The sequence below is a fragment of the Magnolia sinica genome, chromosome 7 (genome assembly GCF_029962835.1).
Source record: "Magnolia sinica isolate HGM2019 chromosome 7, MsV1, whole genome shotgun sequence".
In the NCBI taxonomy this organism is placed as follows: Eukaryota; Viridiplantae; Streptophyta; class Magnoliopsida; order Magnoliales; family Magnoliaceae; genus Magnolia; species Magnolia sinica.
In genome coordinates, this window is record NC_080579.1 from 85,109,113 (window position 1) to 85,128,104 (window position 18,992).

Genomic DNA, 18,992 nt, shown 5'->3' on the forward strand with positions numbered 1-18,992 from the left:
ACATGTGACATGTGTTGTGGTTCGATTTCAAATTTGGCCACGTGATTAATGCGGGTGTGCTAGAATTGAATGTGTGGCTCAATTCAAACCGAACAACTACGACCCCAATCGCCAAGATAGGCAGATATGTCGGAAATCGACCGTATATGACTGAGTTCTAATAAGATCGGTCGCCTATTCAGTCACTTGCATGGCATTGCTTAAGATGATCAAGCGATAGTCAGATGGTGGGGTTCGTCCTTTGAAAATGGGTCACACCTTTGCCTTCCGTACGAAAGAACTTTTTCTCTTCAATACAAATAAAACAAAAATGAAATCCTTACAGTTGGCCGCAGAGAACAACTGCAGAATGCCTTTTTGGATGGAGAACTTGCTTGATACTCGAACTGTATCCAGCTTATGAGCGTAGACTCGAATTACAAGTAAAGTTAACAACTACTTGATTACTATTATGGATTACATTAAGGAATGTAAATACCAGGTAAAGGCGAAGGTTACACTAAGGAATGTAAGTGACTGATGAAGATATGGATTACACTAAGGAATGTAAATGACTGATAATTGAAATATAAGATAATTTTTCTTGTTGAATTCCTTTGCTATTTATAGCCTTAACCTGACCATCTGGTTGCTTCCCACGTTTTCATGGTTGCTATAACCGTTCTAGCACTACTTGCTTTCATTGCTTTTAATCCAGCCATCTGTCTCGAATCTGCTTCAGCACGACCACTTTTCGCTCGACTGCTTTCTCTTAATGGATGACGTCGTGCTGCGTGATAAACACCAGCTGTATTGCCACAAAATCCTCTTCGCATACCTCTAAAGATCTTTAAATACATTACGCAACTCCCTAATGATTACATGCAACCTTCCTTGATTGGCTCTGGTATGAATTGTCAGAAATAGGGACGAACAACATGCATGTATTGAATCTAGACCGTCTAAATTTTGGGCTCACCACAGATGGAGCGTAGCTTGAAAGTCACAATATTTGATGAGCCTTACAGTTTCATAAATGACAATTGCCCATTGAATTTGGACCCTAGACCAATCTTTATTTCATGTGTGTGTGTGTGTGTGTGTGTGTGTATTATTTTTTTTGGTAGTTGTCCATTGATTGCTACCCCTTTTGCAGTGGGGCCACTATTTGGTTGGCCTGGATCAACTACAATAAGTGCTCCCGTGTGTACATTCACTGCATACATGAGTATGATCCAACATAATTTATTGCATAATGCTTCAAAGGATTAAATTTTTGCAGAGACAAAATTGATGCTACAATGAGAACTGTTCATAAATGCGTGAAAAATCTTTTGTTCTTTTGTACTTTATGCATGCATGCATGTGTTATAACGGAACCTAAGATCTGTGTTGGACATAGCTAATTATAATGTGCTCCCACAAAAATTTGGCACAATAGATCCAGGCCATTAATCTTGTGGGCCCCACAGTGGGTCATGGCCTAGAAGCCAGTTGGATGATCCCAACTGCCCAAAGAATATCTTCAATGTTCCACATTCAACAGAAGAAGTCCATTTTATGGAAGGTAAGATTGTCCAATTCTTGCAAATCCTTAGACCGTGGCCCATCAACAGTTGGTGACGTCAGATGAATGGTCCAAATCATTGAACCATCACGCCGCTAATTTTTGCAGGAGTACATGATAATTAGCACTGTGCATGGTGCATTGGATCGACAATATTTATGCCATACTACAATATTTAAGTGCCAATCTTTGTTTTACTCTATAATTTGTTTGTTCTTTTCCATCTCATACCTCCATTTTTTGGTGTCTTTATGTGAGTGTTATGGCAAATTCGTGTCATTTTGGTGGATACCATAAGTAGTTGTAGCTCACTGTCATGGTCAAAATTTGAGCTCACATGGTCTACATGAATACTGGCTGTTCAAATTGTGGGCCCTAACATCGGTGGGTGCATACCCTCTAATAAACTGATTGGATGATCATAGATTTCCAATTTATGTACTTTTGCCTGTTGAATGTGTGGATCATTACCCAAGTTTCTTTTAACCATCCATTCATAGGCATTGATCGGATGATATGGATTACTAATTGGAGTACTTTTTCAACCATAGGTGATCGAACCCAAGGGTTGATAACCCCAAGTGCAAGGCTGCGATGTAGCAATAACTTGGTGAGACAGAGGTCAAATTCTTTGGGAATGGGGAACACAACCTAGAACTAATCTAAAGGTAAATGGTTGGTCTAGGTTTTTAATCAAGTGAATAGGTTAAAGGGTTTTAAAATAATAAATAAAAGATGTAAGGATCCATGAATCCACTTATAGCAATCACAATATCTCATTCATTGATTCAATATATGTTCTCACCCATATAATAATCATGCATTGTCTTCTTGACCAGTGGAACATCATATCTTGGTCATTCTTAATCATAGTTCCAGATAATTTATGAGACATATTGCATTTCCTAACATGATGATCTGACAACCCTTCAACCAATATCTTGTTTCTTAGAAGTTGATTGTAGTATTCTCATGTCTACTCCTGCATGAACATGATAAAACCCTAATCCTGAACTTAAAAAAATGTCCTATAGAAAATAAAATCCTGCAGCAATATGGAAAGCAAGTTACCAGAAGAGAGGATTAGACTTGAAGATCCCATAAAATAAAAATAAATAAACAATGTTGGTGATGTTAGAAGATCTAAAACAAAACCTTAGAAAATTCTGAAATTAGAAAACCCAAAAACCCTAGGTTAGAAAAATTCAGGAAAATAGAGAAATCTAACCTAAAATAATAATCAAACCTATAAAACCCAAACCTTATTGTGTTCAACTCCACTTTCTGGCAATGGCGCCAAAAACTTGATTGAATCCAAGGGTTGACAACCCTAAGTGCAGGGCTGTGATGCAGTAATAACTTGGTGAGACTGAGGTTGAATCCTCAGGGAATGGAGAACGCAACCTAGATTTAATTTAAAGGTAAATGGTTGGTCTGAGTTTTTAATCCAACGAATAGGTTAAAGGGTTTCAAAACAATAAATAAAAGGCTAAGGATGCAGGAATCCACTTATAACAGTCACAATATCTCATTCATTGATTCAATATATAACTCAATTGGAAACTCAGTCCTATCCTATCCTATTTAATCGAAAGATAATTCTGTTAAACCAATTATCAACACCAATAAGAATATGATTTCGATTGAACGATTCTCTCATGAAGCACTCGGATCTCAATCGCAGGGAATAAAAAATGTCTAATGCACCCTTAGGCAACAATAGATCAATTAATTATACAGATTGAATTCTTGTTTAATTTAGGCTAAACAATTGTTAAATCAAAGCATTCACTGTATCCGTAGTGCACAACAAATTCAGAAATAAACAACTCAAAGACTTTAAAGTAAATCCAAATCTATTTCAATATACTATTATTATTCAAACCATTGTTATTAAATCAAATAAACTAAATATCTTAATTAACTACAAGCTTCATCCCGTAGCCTTAGCCAAGAGATTAGCCTAACATGGCTAACATCTTAGAAAGAAAAACAAAAGAAAAACTAAAAAGAATATTTGAGGGTTTGAAGAACAAGGATGGCTCCATGGAAGCTCCGCCACCCCTAGGTCTTTCTCCCAAGCCCTAATTCGTACTTAGGAAAGCTTAAAACACTCATTTAAATAGGAAAAATCCGCACCGACTTGGAATCGACTTTAAATTTACGCACTTATGTTACGCTTCGGTTACATCAACAATAACCTTTGGCCACACCGAAGTTGCACCGAGTCCAGCCGAATTTCTCCAAAATATGTCTAGAGTCTGTCTCTCTCAGTTTGCTCCAAACCTCACTTTGATGGCACCAATCATGGCTTTGGTCGAACCTAAGTGTCAAGCTGAATTATCTTTGAAAATTACAGTTTCTTGTTGGACTGTTCTGTGCACATTCGGTCAGATCAAACCAACTTCTGGTGGGACCAAACAATCTGTTATTTATGTTGTTGCACTTTGTAAATTTTCAGTCTTTTGTCCTTGGTTTTTTAGATCTTTGACACTTGAGTTCTTTATTAATGACCTCCAAATCTCCAATTCTTCATCATCTTCAAACTGATCTCTTTTTGAGCTTTAAATTCATCTTTCAAGTATGTATTCATCTTTAGTTCCAAAATCACCTTGTATGAAGAAAATATATATAATTAAATCAATTTGGCACTTAAATAATAGGAAAGCTAATGTAATTGAGAGGATAAATATATAATATTTAGGCGTTATCAATAGTTCTTGGTCATCTTAAGTTGGGGCACTTGATTTGAACAGTTTCAGCATTGCACATGTAGTTGTATTTTATGTTCATTCAGGGTTCGATAGGAACTACGGGAATCACTTGAGTATGCTACCATTCCTTACTGTTGAGATTGTCGATGCTGATATTATCGTCTTGAAAGTTCGTATTGCTTCATGATTTTGCTTAGGTATGCTGGGTGCTTTAAGTTCCATGGATGTGTTAAATACTAGAAATCTTGTTTTGTAGTTTATCTATGTAGGAGGCTTCTTCCTGCCGACAGTGTTTGTTGCAATTTTTGTTTCTTTGCAGTTTTTGTTCTCCAAATGCTTGGTGGTTATGGGAGTGTATTTGTTGTTTAATTGTTTTTTAACACGTAATTTTATGAAGAGAAATCATGCTAGAGTTGGATTTCAATTCCTAGTCTGGCGTTCAAGATCTGGCCCAATGTATGTGCCATGGCCTAAGAGCCAGGCTGCCTGGTCATCAGGTGGCTCAACACATATGAAAAATGTACGGTTGTAAAAAAGAGTACAAACAGCTATTATTCAACATGCACATTTGGCCCACTTGACTGCCAGACTAGCTTGATTTTCAGCCCATGGCCCGTGCAGTGGGGCTTAGCGGATGAACATCCTGGATCTTGCAGACATGTGCCAAATTGGCACATGTGGGAGAAAGCAAGATTTGAAATCCTATTTCCTCGGGTAGCTTTAGCAGGACGCCTTTATAAAATAAATAATCCTCTCTTTCATCTAATGCATTGGAAAGATATGGATGAGCTTTGTTGATTAGTGTCGTGTAACTTTTGCTTATGTGCAGGGTAAGATTGATGCAATGTCACATTCAAATCAGTCAATGACAGTCAAATCTCCCTCAAGGTATCCATCAAAGTCTGCTGGTGAGGAGGATTACCAAGCTTTATTCAGCTATAAGGATGGATCTGCCAGTGCAGGCTTCCCAGTAGGAAAGTTGTTGCTGAATGGAGGATTGCATAGGGTATGCATTGATTTGCCTTTGTGACTCTCCTTTTTTCTGCAGACAAGCTTTTGCGGGTTCCATTTCAACTGGCATAATACTTACACTACTGCTTTGGCAGGAATTCGGAATAGATGGCACGCTCGAGCTATTTCAGTTCTTTTCAGAAACAGCCTGCGAATCTCTTCCGAAGGAGGTCCATTCAAAGGTAAATATTGGAAACACCCATGTTTGTAAATCTTAGGTTGCATGTGGAGAAGTGCTGGTACTGGTTCTGCACACAACTCTGACGGCACTCAATGCCATTTTCTTTCTCGTGGCATTAGGGAAATACCAAGCTCATTGGGCAGTTGTATTGAATAGGTTTCTTCCATCAAACCCTAGAGAATTTGTCATCATGGCCGTTTCTTTTAGTTGAGGTGTATGGCCAATATGCCAATGTGAATTTAAGTATTCCATTGGTAATGGATAAGCAAATAAATAAAGGTTTTACTAACGTTCCTACCATCATGGGGATGCTAGCAACGTCCCCAAACCTTGTGACAAATGGGATACCCAATTGCCAATTTGAAATGTCCATTCTTTCGTACAGCTGGGGACAAACCATGGTGCGAAATCATGGAACTGGATGCTTTTAAGAAACTAATCAATAACATGGAAAACGGATAGTCAAGATTGAGTGGATAAACAAAATAGGCCCAATCATCATCTTGAACCTTCTCATTGATAAATCCCACTTTGTATTGCATATAATTCCGAAGTTGCATGTTGCTATGATGATTCTAACAATGAGATCTATGGCTTGTAAGAAACAGATGGTGGTAACAAATTGGCCTAAGTGATTGGGTTAGCATCATTTGATTGTCATGATTCTTGCACCATGGCTTGCTTCTGATGGTACTATTGAGCGAACCGTCATGATTGATGATTGTGCATCCCAAGAATCATTCAATAGTTTTGGGGACGTTACAAACATCCCCATGAAGGTGGGGAGGGACATTACCAAATCCCAATAAATAAATACTTGGTGCTAGTGTTCCATCTTGTTTGTGATTTTATTGTGTTTGGATGTACAATTAATTTAGATTGTGATAATCTATAAAGAAGATTGTGATAGTTGAGTTACAACAAAGTGAAATGTGAGTGATTGGCTTAGTACTACTTTATCTATTGTTTAACCAGTCTAAATTTGTGATTACATTCAATTCAGTTGGACATTAAACCAAAACCAATTGCATTAACATCGAGAGAAGCAATGTTTCTAATTGAAAAAAAAAACTGATCTCTCTCTTCCACTTTATTGTAACTTAGGCCCCGTTTGTTAAATCTGAAGTCTACACACCGAATCTGAAATCTAAAGCCTGAATCTGAAATCTGAAGTAAAAAAACTTGTTTGATAATTATGGCTGAAGTCTAAAAATTAAGTACTGAATTTGAAACAAACTGTTTGTTAACAAACATCTTAAATGTCTGAAATATGTTAATTTGACACATTTGCCCCTATCTTTTGTTGGAAATGTTTTACTGAAGAAAGGTTACCGAAGAGCCCTGCTAAAAGCCTAAAATGGGCTAGCCATTGCATAAGATGAATCTTGTTGATATTTGGAAACTTGGACATCTCTTTGAAGAGTTCAGTGGTCGTTTCCGAAATAGAAGCGATACGGGCGGGCGAAGAGAGAAAGGCTAATTCGTCGTTGGTGGGGACAAATTCATCGAAGAATTTTCCGGTTATCGGCAGACCAACAATCCTATGAATATTCCAGAGCGTAATGCTCATTTCGCCTTCAGGTAGATGGAAAGAATTGGTGGAAGGGCACCAGTAATTGAGAAGGGCACTAGTAATTGTTAACAAACATCTTAAATGTCTGAAATATGTTAATTTGACACATTTGCCCCTATCTCTCATTTGGAAATGTTTTACATTATAAAGAATTTTTTTTTATTAAATGAAAATATAATCATTATATTTGATTCAAATAAACTAAATACTTAATAAAAAACTAAAATATCATCATATTTAATTCAAATAAACTAAAATACTTAATAAAAAACTAAAATATCCTCATAAGGCCTTCAATTCCTCTTAGTGGGAAGATTGTCACTATGTGTTGTATAGGATTGAACACCAGTAGCAACAAAACCTTCAAAATAAATATATTTATATGCTATCCAAACTGTTTATAAAGTCATTCCCAATTGGATGAAGTGAAAACATATTGATTCAAAACTTCCGTGGGGTATTTAAGTTTATTTTTCATCCAACATGTTCACAAGGTCACAAATACCTGTATGAAGAGGAAAAAAATAAAAATAAAAATCATATTGATCCAAAACTTCTGTGACCCCAAAAAGGGTTTCAATGGATGGACGGTTTGGATATAACACATACCTCATGATGAGACTCGCAGAACTTGTTGACATCAATACAACATCTATATAGCTGGTGTGAGGTACACCAACCAATCTGCATCCTACTTGGACGCGGATTAACTATTGACAGGTTGAATAGGGAAGCGGATTGGCTGGTGTACCTCGCACCAGCTGTATAGTTGCTGTATTGATGTCAGCAAGTTCTGTGGGTCTAATCATGAGGTATGTGTTATATCCAAACTGACCATCCATTTTGCGAGATAGTCTTAAGGCTTGAGACAAAAATGAGACAGATATAACTATCAAGTGGACCACACTACAAAAAGCAATGGGGGATTGAACGCATACCATTGAAAACCTTTTTTGGGTCAAAGAAGTTTTGGATCAATATGAAATTTGTTTTTCCTCTTCATTCATGTCTTTGTGACCTTATGAACAGATTGGATGGAAAATAAACGTTATGGTGGGCCATAAGAATTTTTTAATGGTGAAAATCATTGTCTCTGGTGCTATTTGTGGTGTGGTCCAGATGATATTTGGATATGATTCGTTTTTCGAATAATGCTCTAAAATGATCTCTAAAAATAGATGAACGGTGTAGATATGATAAATACATCAATGTGGGTCCATGTGTCTTTGATCTCCTTTGAACCGTTCGTACAACTCGGAGCTCGAGGAGCGTCAATGCTCGTCTTCGCACGACACGTTACTACAGCAGCTATATAGCTGGTGTGAGGTACACCAGCCAATCCGCTTCCGCTGAATAGCGAGATTCACTACCGAAGTGACGTCATCAAGTTCCATGGGCCCACTATGATGTATGTGCTTTATCTACACCGTCCATCTATTTGGAGATTTAATTTTAGAGCATGAGTTAAAGAATGAGGCAGATCCAAATATGTAGTTGACCCCACCACAAAAAACAATGGCGAGATTGATGCCTACCTTTGAAACCTTTCTAAGGCTCACGGTGATTTTTGTTTGAAATCCAATCTGTTCACAAGTTAACACAGACATGAAAGAAGAGAAAAAGTAAATATCAGCTTGATTAAAAAACTTTTGTGGCCTATTTAAGTTTTTAATGGTGAGCATCACTCTCCCCATTGTTTTCTGTGGCGAGGTCCACTGGAACTTTGGATTTGACTCATTCTTTGGATCTGTACTAAAAATTTTATTTCCAAATGGATGGATGGCGTGGATACAAAACATACATCATGATGGGCCCACACAACTTGGTGACGTGGCGAGTGTCGCTACTCAACCTGTCAGTATCCAATCCGCGTATGTGGAAACAGATTGGCTACTCCCCTGCCACCAGCCAATGGCCGATGGTCGGTGCTATGTGGGCCCCACCATGATGTATGTGTTTCATCCATGTCGTCCATCTATGTTTCTAGATCATTTTATGGAATGAGACCAAAAACGAGGTATATACCAATCTCAAGTGGACCACATTACAGGAAAACAGTGTTGAATGAACGTCGACCATTAAAAACTTTTTAGGGGCCATAAAAGTTTTGGATCAAGCTGGTCTTTGTTTTTTTCCATTCATCTAGGTCTATATGACCTAATCAATAGATTGGATGTCAAATAAACAGTATAGTGAGCCTTAGGATGATTTTAATGGTGGATATCCAATCAGTATTGGTTTCCTGTGGTGTGGTCCACCTGAGATTTATATTCCTCTCATTTTTTAGATCAAGCCCTAAAATGATCATTAAAAATGGATGAATGGAATGGATGAAACACAGACATCATGGTGAGGCATAAAGAAATTTCACAGGTTAAAAGTTAATTTTGTATTGCGCAAACAATTTAAAGAGAAAAAATTGCCGTAATAACTTGAAAAGGGGTAATTTTGGAAGCAAAAATTTTTGTTTAATGAAAAATTCACTGAGCGCATTCCGCATTCACCATTAAGCCAGACTCCTGTCACGGAAAGAATTCAGTGAAAAACCACTTAGCGTTTTCCTTCTTCCGCATTAACGACGCATTAACAAACACCACTAAATACGGAACATTTTCCCAATTCAGCGTTAAGTGCAAAAATTCAGCGTTAGCAAACAGGCCCTTAGTTGTTGCAACTTTAAGTCAATTGCACATCCAAACACAACTCTCATCGTGATCACTCTTTTGTTAAATGGTAAATGCTTTACATATCAGGGAAATAGTTATGTTAAACCTTTTTGGTTTTAGAATCTTTTTTATCTGTGGTTATTTTATTCATGTTGATTTGGGTAGGCCTGGCAATGTGATGCAGGACATGAAAATTAACTATGATATGCAAGATCTCAGGCTTTAGATTATACTAATTCAGAAACAATCACATAAAATTCTACATCCCACACAAAAGTTCAAACATTCAAGCAAGGGGAATCTGTGCGGGTCCAGGCCTACACAGGCTAGGGCTGGATCAGTAAAATTATGGACTAAACGATACTCAAAGGGAAGTAAAAATCATCCACACATGCACAACAATCAGTCCCTAATCCAAAGGATTCACCAATTCCAATTCAGAGAACTCTAGGGTAAGAAAATGGGCAAATAAATTGAAAGTAATGCAATCTAGGGTTAGGGTTAGGGAGAATAGGTATGAGAGGAGTAAAATAGGCGGAAATCTGAACCTAGAGATAGTCCCCGCGCGCGGATAGTGGGCCAGGCCTGTCGCACTTGTGAAGGGGTCTGGCCGCACGTGCAAGGGGGCGCCAAATGCGGAAAGCGCCTCCTTGGCTCTGGTCAGCCAGGGAAGGGCTTCAAAAACTCCAAGTTTCGTGTCGATCGGATGCGCGGTCTGTGCGTGGTGCTCTGCTGAAGTTTCAGCCCTTCTGCAGGGCCAGAATATGGAATTCTGTTGTAAAGAGGAAAACTGTTGCAATAAATGATAGATTTGAAGCGCGGATGACAGTAGGAGATGAGAAATAGAGATGCTGGAAGATGGGGGCGAATCGGGATCGATGTGGTTTCGCACGACAGTACTTAGCCCTTCGATGAAGGGAGGGCTTCTCACCCAATTGGATTTCCAGAACTTGAGAACTCAGAGGAGCAGAAAAACGCAGAATATTTATTAAGCTTCAACGGAAAAAACTTACAAGGGGTGCTTATTTATAAGAAAACCTTATATCCCTTAAACTCACGCCATGTGCGCAACCTTTTACTTGACGATGAAATAAACACAAATAATAACTAATCAAAGTAATCTAAACCATCCATGATATTCTAAATAACATTAATAAGCAAAACCTAAAATATGAGATTAATCTGACTAGTGGGCCACAATCATGAGATCCTATGATGGGCTTTACTTGACTACCGGTCCCACTCCAAAGAACCAAAACTCAGTCTTCTAGCTAGGAAGCCTTCTCTGGATGTTGTCACCTATCCAAATTGACGGTGGGGCCCTCCTCCTCCTTGCGTACGTACGTAGGGGGCGGCGTGCGTGTGCGTGCCCGTGTGATGTCCCCATCAACTCTCCCCGACTGCGAAGATTTCGCCACTGGCGAAATAAAACTCCTGAACCGCTTTGAGATGTAAGGATCAAGTCTCTGAAGCTCCTCCTCAGCGAGCCACGTACTGTATGAAGCTGGACGTGACTTCCACTTGACCAAGAACTTCTGAAACCTGCCGTCTGATGTGAATATTATCTGATGGTCTAGAATATCCTCTATTTTCTATTTAGCTGTAGGAAGGGTAGGTATGAGAGGTAGAGGCGGGGAAGATGGGTCGGGATGAGTAGGTATAAGAGGTAGAGGCTGAGAAAATGGGTCGGGAAGGGTAGGTATGGGATGTAGTGACTGAGAAGATGGGTTAGAACGAGGAGGTATGAGAGGTAAAGGTTGGGAAAATGGGTCGGGAAGGGTAGGTATGAGACGTAGAGGTTGGGAAGATGGGTCGGGAGGGGGCCATGGATCAAGAGAAAGGTCTGGGGAATCATGATGGTTAGGTGATAGGCAGGATAATGTATCAGTGGTCTCCTGAAATGCAACTAGATCTTTCACATTGAATGTGGACTAATTCTCATAGAAGGAGGAAGATGTACCACATACGCATTGAGACCGTTTCGTTTTATAATTTTGAATGGTCCAGTGCCATGCACATGTAATTTACAAACGGCTCCTTGAGGGTACCGCTTTGGCCTGATGTGGACTATCACAGTCCCTTACATTGAATTCCTTGAAACATTTATGTTGGTCTGCAGAAAGTGTGTAATGTTCATTACTAGTCATGGTCTTCTGCCTGATTTCTTGATGCCATGAATGAATGTGATGCGCAAAAAATTCTGCAGGCTCTGACGGCCTATGGGACAATGACATAGGGACAAGATCAATAGGTTTCCTAGGTTTATAACCGGTAACGACTTCACAAGGACTTAGACCTGTGGACCTATCGACAGAACTATTAAATGCACACTCGACTATAGGTAGTATGGTGTCCCATGTTCTGGTGTACCTTATATCCCTCACAAGGGGAAACTCATTTGGTAGATTATTAAGAAAGACGTCACGAAACTCATCCACTACCGGAATGGCCTCAGTGGGTAACTCTACACTAGCCTCTGGTGCATTCTCTCTAGCCACAAGGTCGTACATGTTGTACCACTCAAAATAGTGGTCTTGATGTCCCTCATGGGGTGGGTGCACGGGTGCACGCCCATAACTGATTCCTTGGCCACCTCCATTCATTGGTCTATCCTCCTGGCCACCTGCCTGAGATTAGACATCTTCCCTAATGGTGGGGTTTGTCGCGACGGAGGCCTCTAATTGGGTAATGCGCACATCAAATTGTTCAAAGCATTGGTCTATATGTTGTTCCCAGCGCTTACCCAAAGACTCAAATTGTTGGGTCAACTTGTTTAATGACTCTTGCAATTGCTCCATGTTTAGTGTAGGGTGCAAACCAAAACCATGACTTGTACGTGTGAGCATACAACTGCTAACTCAATCTAAGGACCTTCTACTGTGACTATATATAACTAAATATGACTAAATGATCTTATGAGACTTTATATGAGGGAAACTACGCAGTGCTACCAAAATTCAGAAATATAGTTGTCAAAATATAAGAAAGTATTTTTTTTATTTTTTTTTTCCTTTGTTTTTTTTTTTTAAAGAAACAACCTAGTTTTTAAAAACGAAAAAGGAAAGTTTCTAAAAAAATAAATTAATCAGGAAAGTTTCTAAAAAAAAAGCAACCTAGTTTCTAAAAATGAAAAAGAAAAGTTTCTAAAAACAGATTAAGAAAGTTTCTAAAAAAAAAAAATTAGGAAAGTTTCTAAAAAAATAACCTAGTTTCTAAAAAAAGAAAAAAGGAAGTTTCTAAAAATAGAAAGTTAATTTCTAAAATAATTCAAATAAGGGGATAATAGAAAATTTTAGCAGCTTATGTCAGGGTTTATGGATCTCTAAACAGCCATATATGATGAGAATTGATGCGTAATGGACATAAACAACTAAACCCTAAACATGTAATGCATTCTCTTATAAGAACCCTAAGCTCTAATACCAAATTTGATGCAGGACATGAAAATTAAATATGATATGCAAGATCTCAGGCTTTAGATTATATTAATTCAGAAACAATCATATAAAATTCCACATCCCACACAAAAGTTCATACATTCAAGCAAGGGGAATCTATGCGGGTCCAGGCGTACACAGGCTAGGGCTGGATCAGTAAAATTATGGACCAAACGATACTCAAAGGGAAGTAAAAATCATCCACACATGCACAACAATCAGTCCCTAATATAAGGGATTCACCAATTTCAATTCAGAGAACCCTAGGGTAAGAAAATGGGCAAATAAATTGAAAGTAATACAATCTAGGGTTAGGTTAGGGAGAATAGGTATGAGATGAGTAAAATAGGCGGAAATCTGAACTTGGAGATAGTCCCCGACCGCGGACAGCGGGCCAGTCCCGAATGCGGAAAGCGCTTCTTTGGCTCTGGTTGGCTAGGGGAGGGCTTTAAAACCCCCAAGTTTCGTGTCGATCGGATGCGCGGTCTGTGCGTGGTGCTCTGCTGAAGTTTCAGCCTTCCTGCAGGGCCAAAATTTGGAATTCTACTGTAAAGAGGAAAACTGTTGTAATAAAGGATAAATTTGAAGCGCGAATGGTGGTAGAAGATGAGAAATAGAAATGGTAGAGGATGGGGGCGAATCGGGATCAATGTGGCTTCGCACCACGGTAGTTAGCCCTTCGATGAAGGGAGGGCTTTGCACCCAATTGGATTTCCACAACTCGAGAACTCAGAGGAGTAGAAAAACGCAGAATTTTATTAAGCTTCAACAAAAAAAAAGGCCTCCAAGGGGTGCTTATTTATAAGAAAACCCTATATCCCTAAAACTTGCGCTATGTGCGCAACCTATTACTTGACGATGAAGTAAACACAAATAATAACTAATCAAAGTAATCTAAACCGTCCATGATATTCTAAATAACATTAATAAGGAAAACCTAAAATATGAGACTAATCAGACTAGTGGGCCACGATCACGAGATCCAATGATGGGCTTTACTAGACTACCGGGCCCACTCCAACGAACCAAAACTCAGTCTTCTAACTAGGAGGCCCTTCCTGGACGTCGTCATCGATCCAGATCGATGGTGTGACCCTCCGTCTTCTTGCGTACGTGTGTGTGTGGGGGGCATGTGCGCGAGATGTCCCCATCACAATGGTTTAGGTTCAGCCCAAGCTTGACCCATTTAATAAATTGGTTAAGAAATCTAGCCCTAACACGATTCGCTACCCATTACTGGGTGATCCTATTCCTACCTTACCTGCTTAAAATTGTTAGAGCTCGAACCTGACCCGAATAGACCCATTTAAGTGCAGTCAGGTTAGGCTCAACCGACTTGCCTAACCTGACCCACTTACTAATTGTAATCTCTCATGTTAGCAAGTTGTTCTGTATCCGTTACGATACGTCCATAAAGGCTAATACGAATAGGTAACGGCCGTGGCCATTATATGATACAGGGTGAAACGGGCGGTTGGTTTTTTGGGACTGTATCGGCTGTTACGGCCATTATGGGGCATAACGACCGTTACCCCTGTAATAGTCGAAAAACGACCACTTTTTCTGTTTAAATCCATTATTTCTCTTCTTTTTTCCATTTTTCCCATTCCAAAAACTTCCCTTAGATTATTTTATAGTAGATTTTGACCACTCTTGCTATAGTTTTTAGGATTAAAACTGTAAATTGAAGTGATTTGGGCGAATAGAAGCTTCGAGGGCCTTTTTTTTCAAGAAATCGAAAAAAGATATATTTATGCCTTTTTTCCAATTTCTAGTTCTAATGCTTGATTGTGATATGTAAATATTAGAGACACATAACCATGTTCATAAATTCACCAGACAACTAGATACAACACTCTTACCAAAGAGTGGACCATTACGCTACCATAAACATGTTCAAAACAAAAAAAAAATGAATACATATTTGGAATATTTACATTATTCCGGATTTCGTAAATATTTTTCTAGAATTTTTAGAGCAAATAAAATAAAATAAAACAATCAACCGTTATGGCCCCGTATCGGCCATTACGGCCAATACCCATATTGGTAACGATGGTGTTGCTATGGCTATCATTACCAATACGGAATACCTTGCATGTTAGGCTTCTTAGTTCTTCTTAGCTCCATGGGCTCACATGAATTCTTTAATATTCATTAGTAATTTTTAATCAAAGAAAACAAAATAGACACAATGTCAACAACATTTGTTGTGGTGCAAGGGTAAGCGAATTTCTAAAATGTCTAAGAGATTAGGGATCAAAACTGTAGGAAGTATATTTTTTGTCTCGGATTTATTGGTTGGGTCAGTTCGAGTCATTTGGCTTGGCTCATTGATTCAATATATGGGTGGGATGGGTTGGGTTGCCCTAAACCCGAGTCCAACCCATTATTCTGAATGGGCTACTTTTTTTTTTTTTGGGCCTAAGCCTAACCCACCCATTTAGATATAATTGCATATAATTCCACTGCTTTTGTCGAACAATGCATGGTTTGGGCCCCTATAGAATGGAAATACATTATGTATAGTTATTTTTGGCAATATTTTGATTCCTAAGTGAGTAATCATGTCTTTTATTGTCTCCCGAAGAATCACTGAAAAATTCCACCATTTTCCTTACGTTTACCCAATGTCCTCTTAAATGGTGATGCATTTCCTAGCATGTGCAATATCATAGATGATGCAAATGCATGTTTCAGTATCCCAAGGGTGCGATACATGTTACGATAAGGATACATAAAACCTTGGTGAAAATGTGCATAGTCGTTTTAAGGAATTGGTTGCGTGGGACCCTAAAATATGTTCTGATGGCCTAGAGGTGAACTTACTGCGGTCATAGGTATTGTAGGAATGTCTAGACTGGCGGTGTATTGATTAGCCTCAACTTACAAATGTTTGGGAGTCTGTGTAGTGGGGGATGGCTCCTAAGAGGCATTCCCTGGTTTTGTTCACCTAAAAATAGGCTGGTCTGGTGACCAGGTGGGTTATGCATGTACATATTCAGTTGTGGACTGCTTGCCAATCTTTTATAACTGTTATTTTTCCTTTTTTTAGATCCATTGCCTACCTGATAATTGGACTGGCCTGATTCATAGCACATCCACGGTGGGCCCACCTGATGAATGACACATATATCTCATAGGTGACACATCAGCATGTAGGGAGAGGAAGATCTGACATCTACTCTCGTGTGAGCGGCCATTGCTTGTCTGTCTTTTTTCCCCCCAATATGCCATATTCTAACATGAAAGTTTGGAGACATTACTCTGCTTCCTAAATATAATCACTGTCGTCTTTACAGTTGAGTGGATTTCAGCAAAAAAAGAAAAAAGAAACAGAAAATAAATAAATAAAATAAAATAAAAAGGAAAAAAGGTACGAGTTCAGATGCTCAGATAAATGGAGAGAAATTATATTCTGACTTTTCTTCTGACTTGTTTTAGGCCAGTGATGGTTTTACCCATTCAAGAGGAAATGCATACTCCGAGTATCTTATCGAACCTCCAAAATTTCCCAATAGCAGGTAATTATTGTTTCAGGCTGAGCCGAATGTATTATTTTCTTTCCTGATCCAACATTAGCTTTTGAATTGGAATTCCATCAATCATGTAGGTGTAGCTATCTCCTGGTTTGAGATCTTGTTGAGTCGAATGACTTATGCCAACTTGGAAACTCAGCTTATCTACAGCCCCAATAAGAAACTGGGTGCACTTGATTTCTGACTTTAGGAAAGACCTGGCCACCTGTTTGGATATTTTGCCCTTTATTTGGATTATTTTGAAATGGAATCTTGGAAGAGTTTGTTGTATGAAGGTTTTCCCAATATATAATGCTTGTATTTTGGAACTTTGTGTTAACAATATCATCTTGTGGTGTCTAGCTGCCTAGCGGAGGATCGTACTGCATTGGATTCTTCATTCAAACCTAAACACCAGTCCCTGCCACCTCCACCTCCGAGTTTACTTCTGCATAATTCGCGAGTAAGAGTTGGATTCTAATAAAGTTTCTCTCCTGTTAATGAGGGGTTATAGGTTCCTGATGCGCTGGGATGCATGGTCTGGATGCTTCTAATCCCCAGTTTTTCTGACCGTTCATCTGATTGACCCACCATGGATGGGGAATGCTCCAGATTGCATGATTTTAGCAGTCCAATCTTTGTGTTATCTTTCCGACTGTTGTAGAATTTTTTATTAACTATCTATTTTTAAGCTATGAATGGATATGGAACAGTTGGGATATTCCAATCAGGTTGATTTTGGGGAATCCCTGTTCTACTTTGGCTCCTATCTGATCAACAGTTTGAGAGATTGAACTATGGACCCAATTGTACAGGCTGGGCACATCAGGATACTATGTCCTGTTCCATCAGGCTCCTTTTTTTTTTCCTGATAGTTCTTCTGTAAACTAGACCCTTTGAAAGCAATCAAATGTGCGTTTTTCATGGATTACCACTAGTCTATCAGTTTCTTCCCCTTTAATTTGTGTCCAGCAACAATAGCTGCTGCCATTCATGTCCAGAATTTCGATGCATTACTTTGGTATTTTGTAGTCACTTCCAGGACCGGAAAGTTTCAGCTTTAAACCTGCTGTAAAGCAATTGCAGTCTTTGAAGTTGCCAGTCATCCTTCCCGACCTTCCCATGGTTTCTAACACAGCCTTTGGTGGTGAGCTATCTTTTTTATTGGCATTCTCTTGGTCTTATTTTACATAAGCATGCCATCTTTCTCTAAGTAGATCCTTGCTTTGGTATACATAGTTTACGGAACTTGATGTCAATGAAAACAAAGCTTGGTAATTTTTGAGTTTCTTTGGTTTGCCACACAAGATCAACCCTTCACAAGAATGCTTTGCATTTATGGGAGCTTTAAAAGAATCCGTCCCATGATTGCTGAATTACCAACACGTTGTGAAATTCAGCTTTAGATTTGTTCATCATAGCCTTCTAACGTCTTTTTAATTAAGCCTCGGCAAATGAAGGGTCCAGATCCCATAATTGTGTGCCACGCATATGGAAACTGATTGCTCAATAACTGACTTGGATAAAAGTGATAGCACCTAATGCTTTTATAGTTCTTCTTCCGTGCATCACATGTGGCTTTTGCATGATACACATGATTCGATTTCCTTTGTGATTACTTACATAATGCCTTGGTACAAGTACTTGATGTTAACTACTTTTGTTATGTTTTCAAAGCCATCAATTCACTATCTAAAACATCTGAACATCGTTCGCCTGAAACTAGTAGTTCTACTTTGGTGGCCGGCAAGGTTGTGATTCATCCATCTTCAGGTATGCTTTTAAGATAAATTGCTTTTGATATTGTGATTGCTTGTTATAGCCATCTGCATTCAGCATCTTGAACTTGGACTAGGATTTACCAATCATGATGGTTCTAAGGTCTCCATGGTGGTTGTGAGCAAGAAGAGAAAATGGATTCCACAGTCAGATCTGGTGAAGCAATACCATGTTTGCGAATCTTACCAACACCACCTCCATTACCACCTTCATTAGCTGCGACGTCATCACCAACCCAAAAGCTGCATTCGAGTGGAAATTCAGGATCTACAAGCACACAAGTTGATAACTCACAGTTAATTCCATCACTGCCCATTGTTGGTATGGATTCTGCCTCTATCTTTGTGCGTGCATGAATACCGCATACATTCATAGCTAATGGGACATGTCTAAAATCATTGGATTTTTTATTGCATTAATTTTCAAAAGGAGGTATTATAGGATGCTTGGTTGAAAGAAACAACATACTTCTGTTGGACTAATCAGTGATATGGGTGGACCCCTCCTTCTGGTGACCTTATATTTTGATCTAGTGGGATATATCATGGGTGTGGCATGTCCTAACAT

General features: G+C 38.8%; 1 protein-coding gene across 24 annotated transcripts in view; it reads left to right on the top strand.

Annotated features, from left to right (window-relative positions):
• The window catches only part of LOC131251594 (uncharacterized), a 62,960-nt gene that overhangs the window by 2,177 nt on the left and 41,791 nt on the right, over positions 1-18,992 (top strand). For 23 of the 24 annotated variants that reach the window (XR_009173991.1, XR_009173984.1, XR_009173986.1 and 20 more), the window contains 8 exons: positions 5,090-5,266; positions 5,367-5,453; positions 16,272-16,319; positions 16,573-16,652; positions 17,010-17,109; positions 17,679-17,793; positions 18,324-18,419; positions 18,528-18,746. Coding sequence is in view for 16 of the 24 variants with exons in the window: in XM_058252400.1 (XP_058108383.1) it covers positions 5,090-5,266; positions 5,367-5,453; positions 16,272-16,319; positions 16,573-16,652; positions 17,010-17,109; positions 17,679-17,793; positions 18,324-18,419; positions 18,528-18,746 (922 nt within the window). In the remaining 8 variants the exon portion in view is untranslated. The remainder of the gene's footprint in view (positions 1-5,089; positions 5,267-5,366; positions 5,454-16,271; positions 16,320-16,572; positions 16,653-17,009; positions 17,110-17,678; positions 17,794-18,323; positions 18,420-18,527; positions 18,747-18,992) is intronic. The other variant, XM_058252394.1, reaches the window with a different exon arrangement.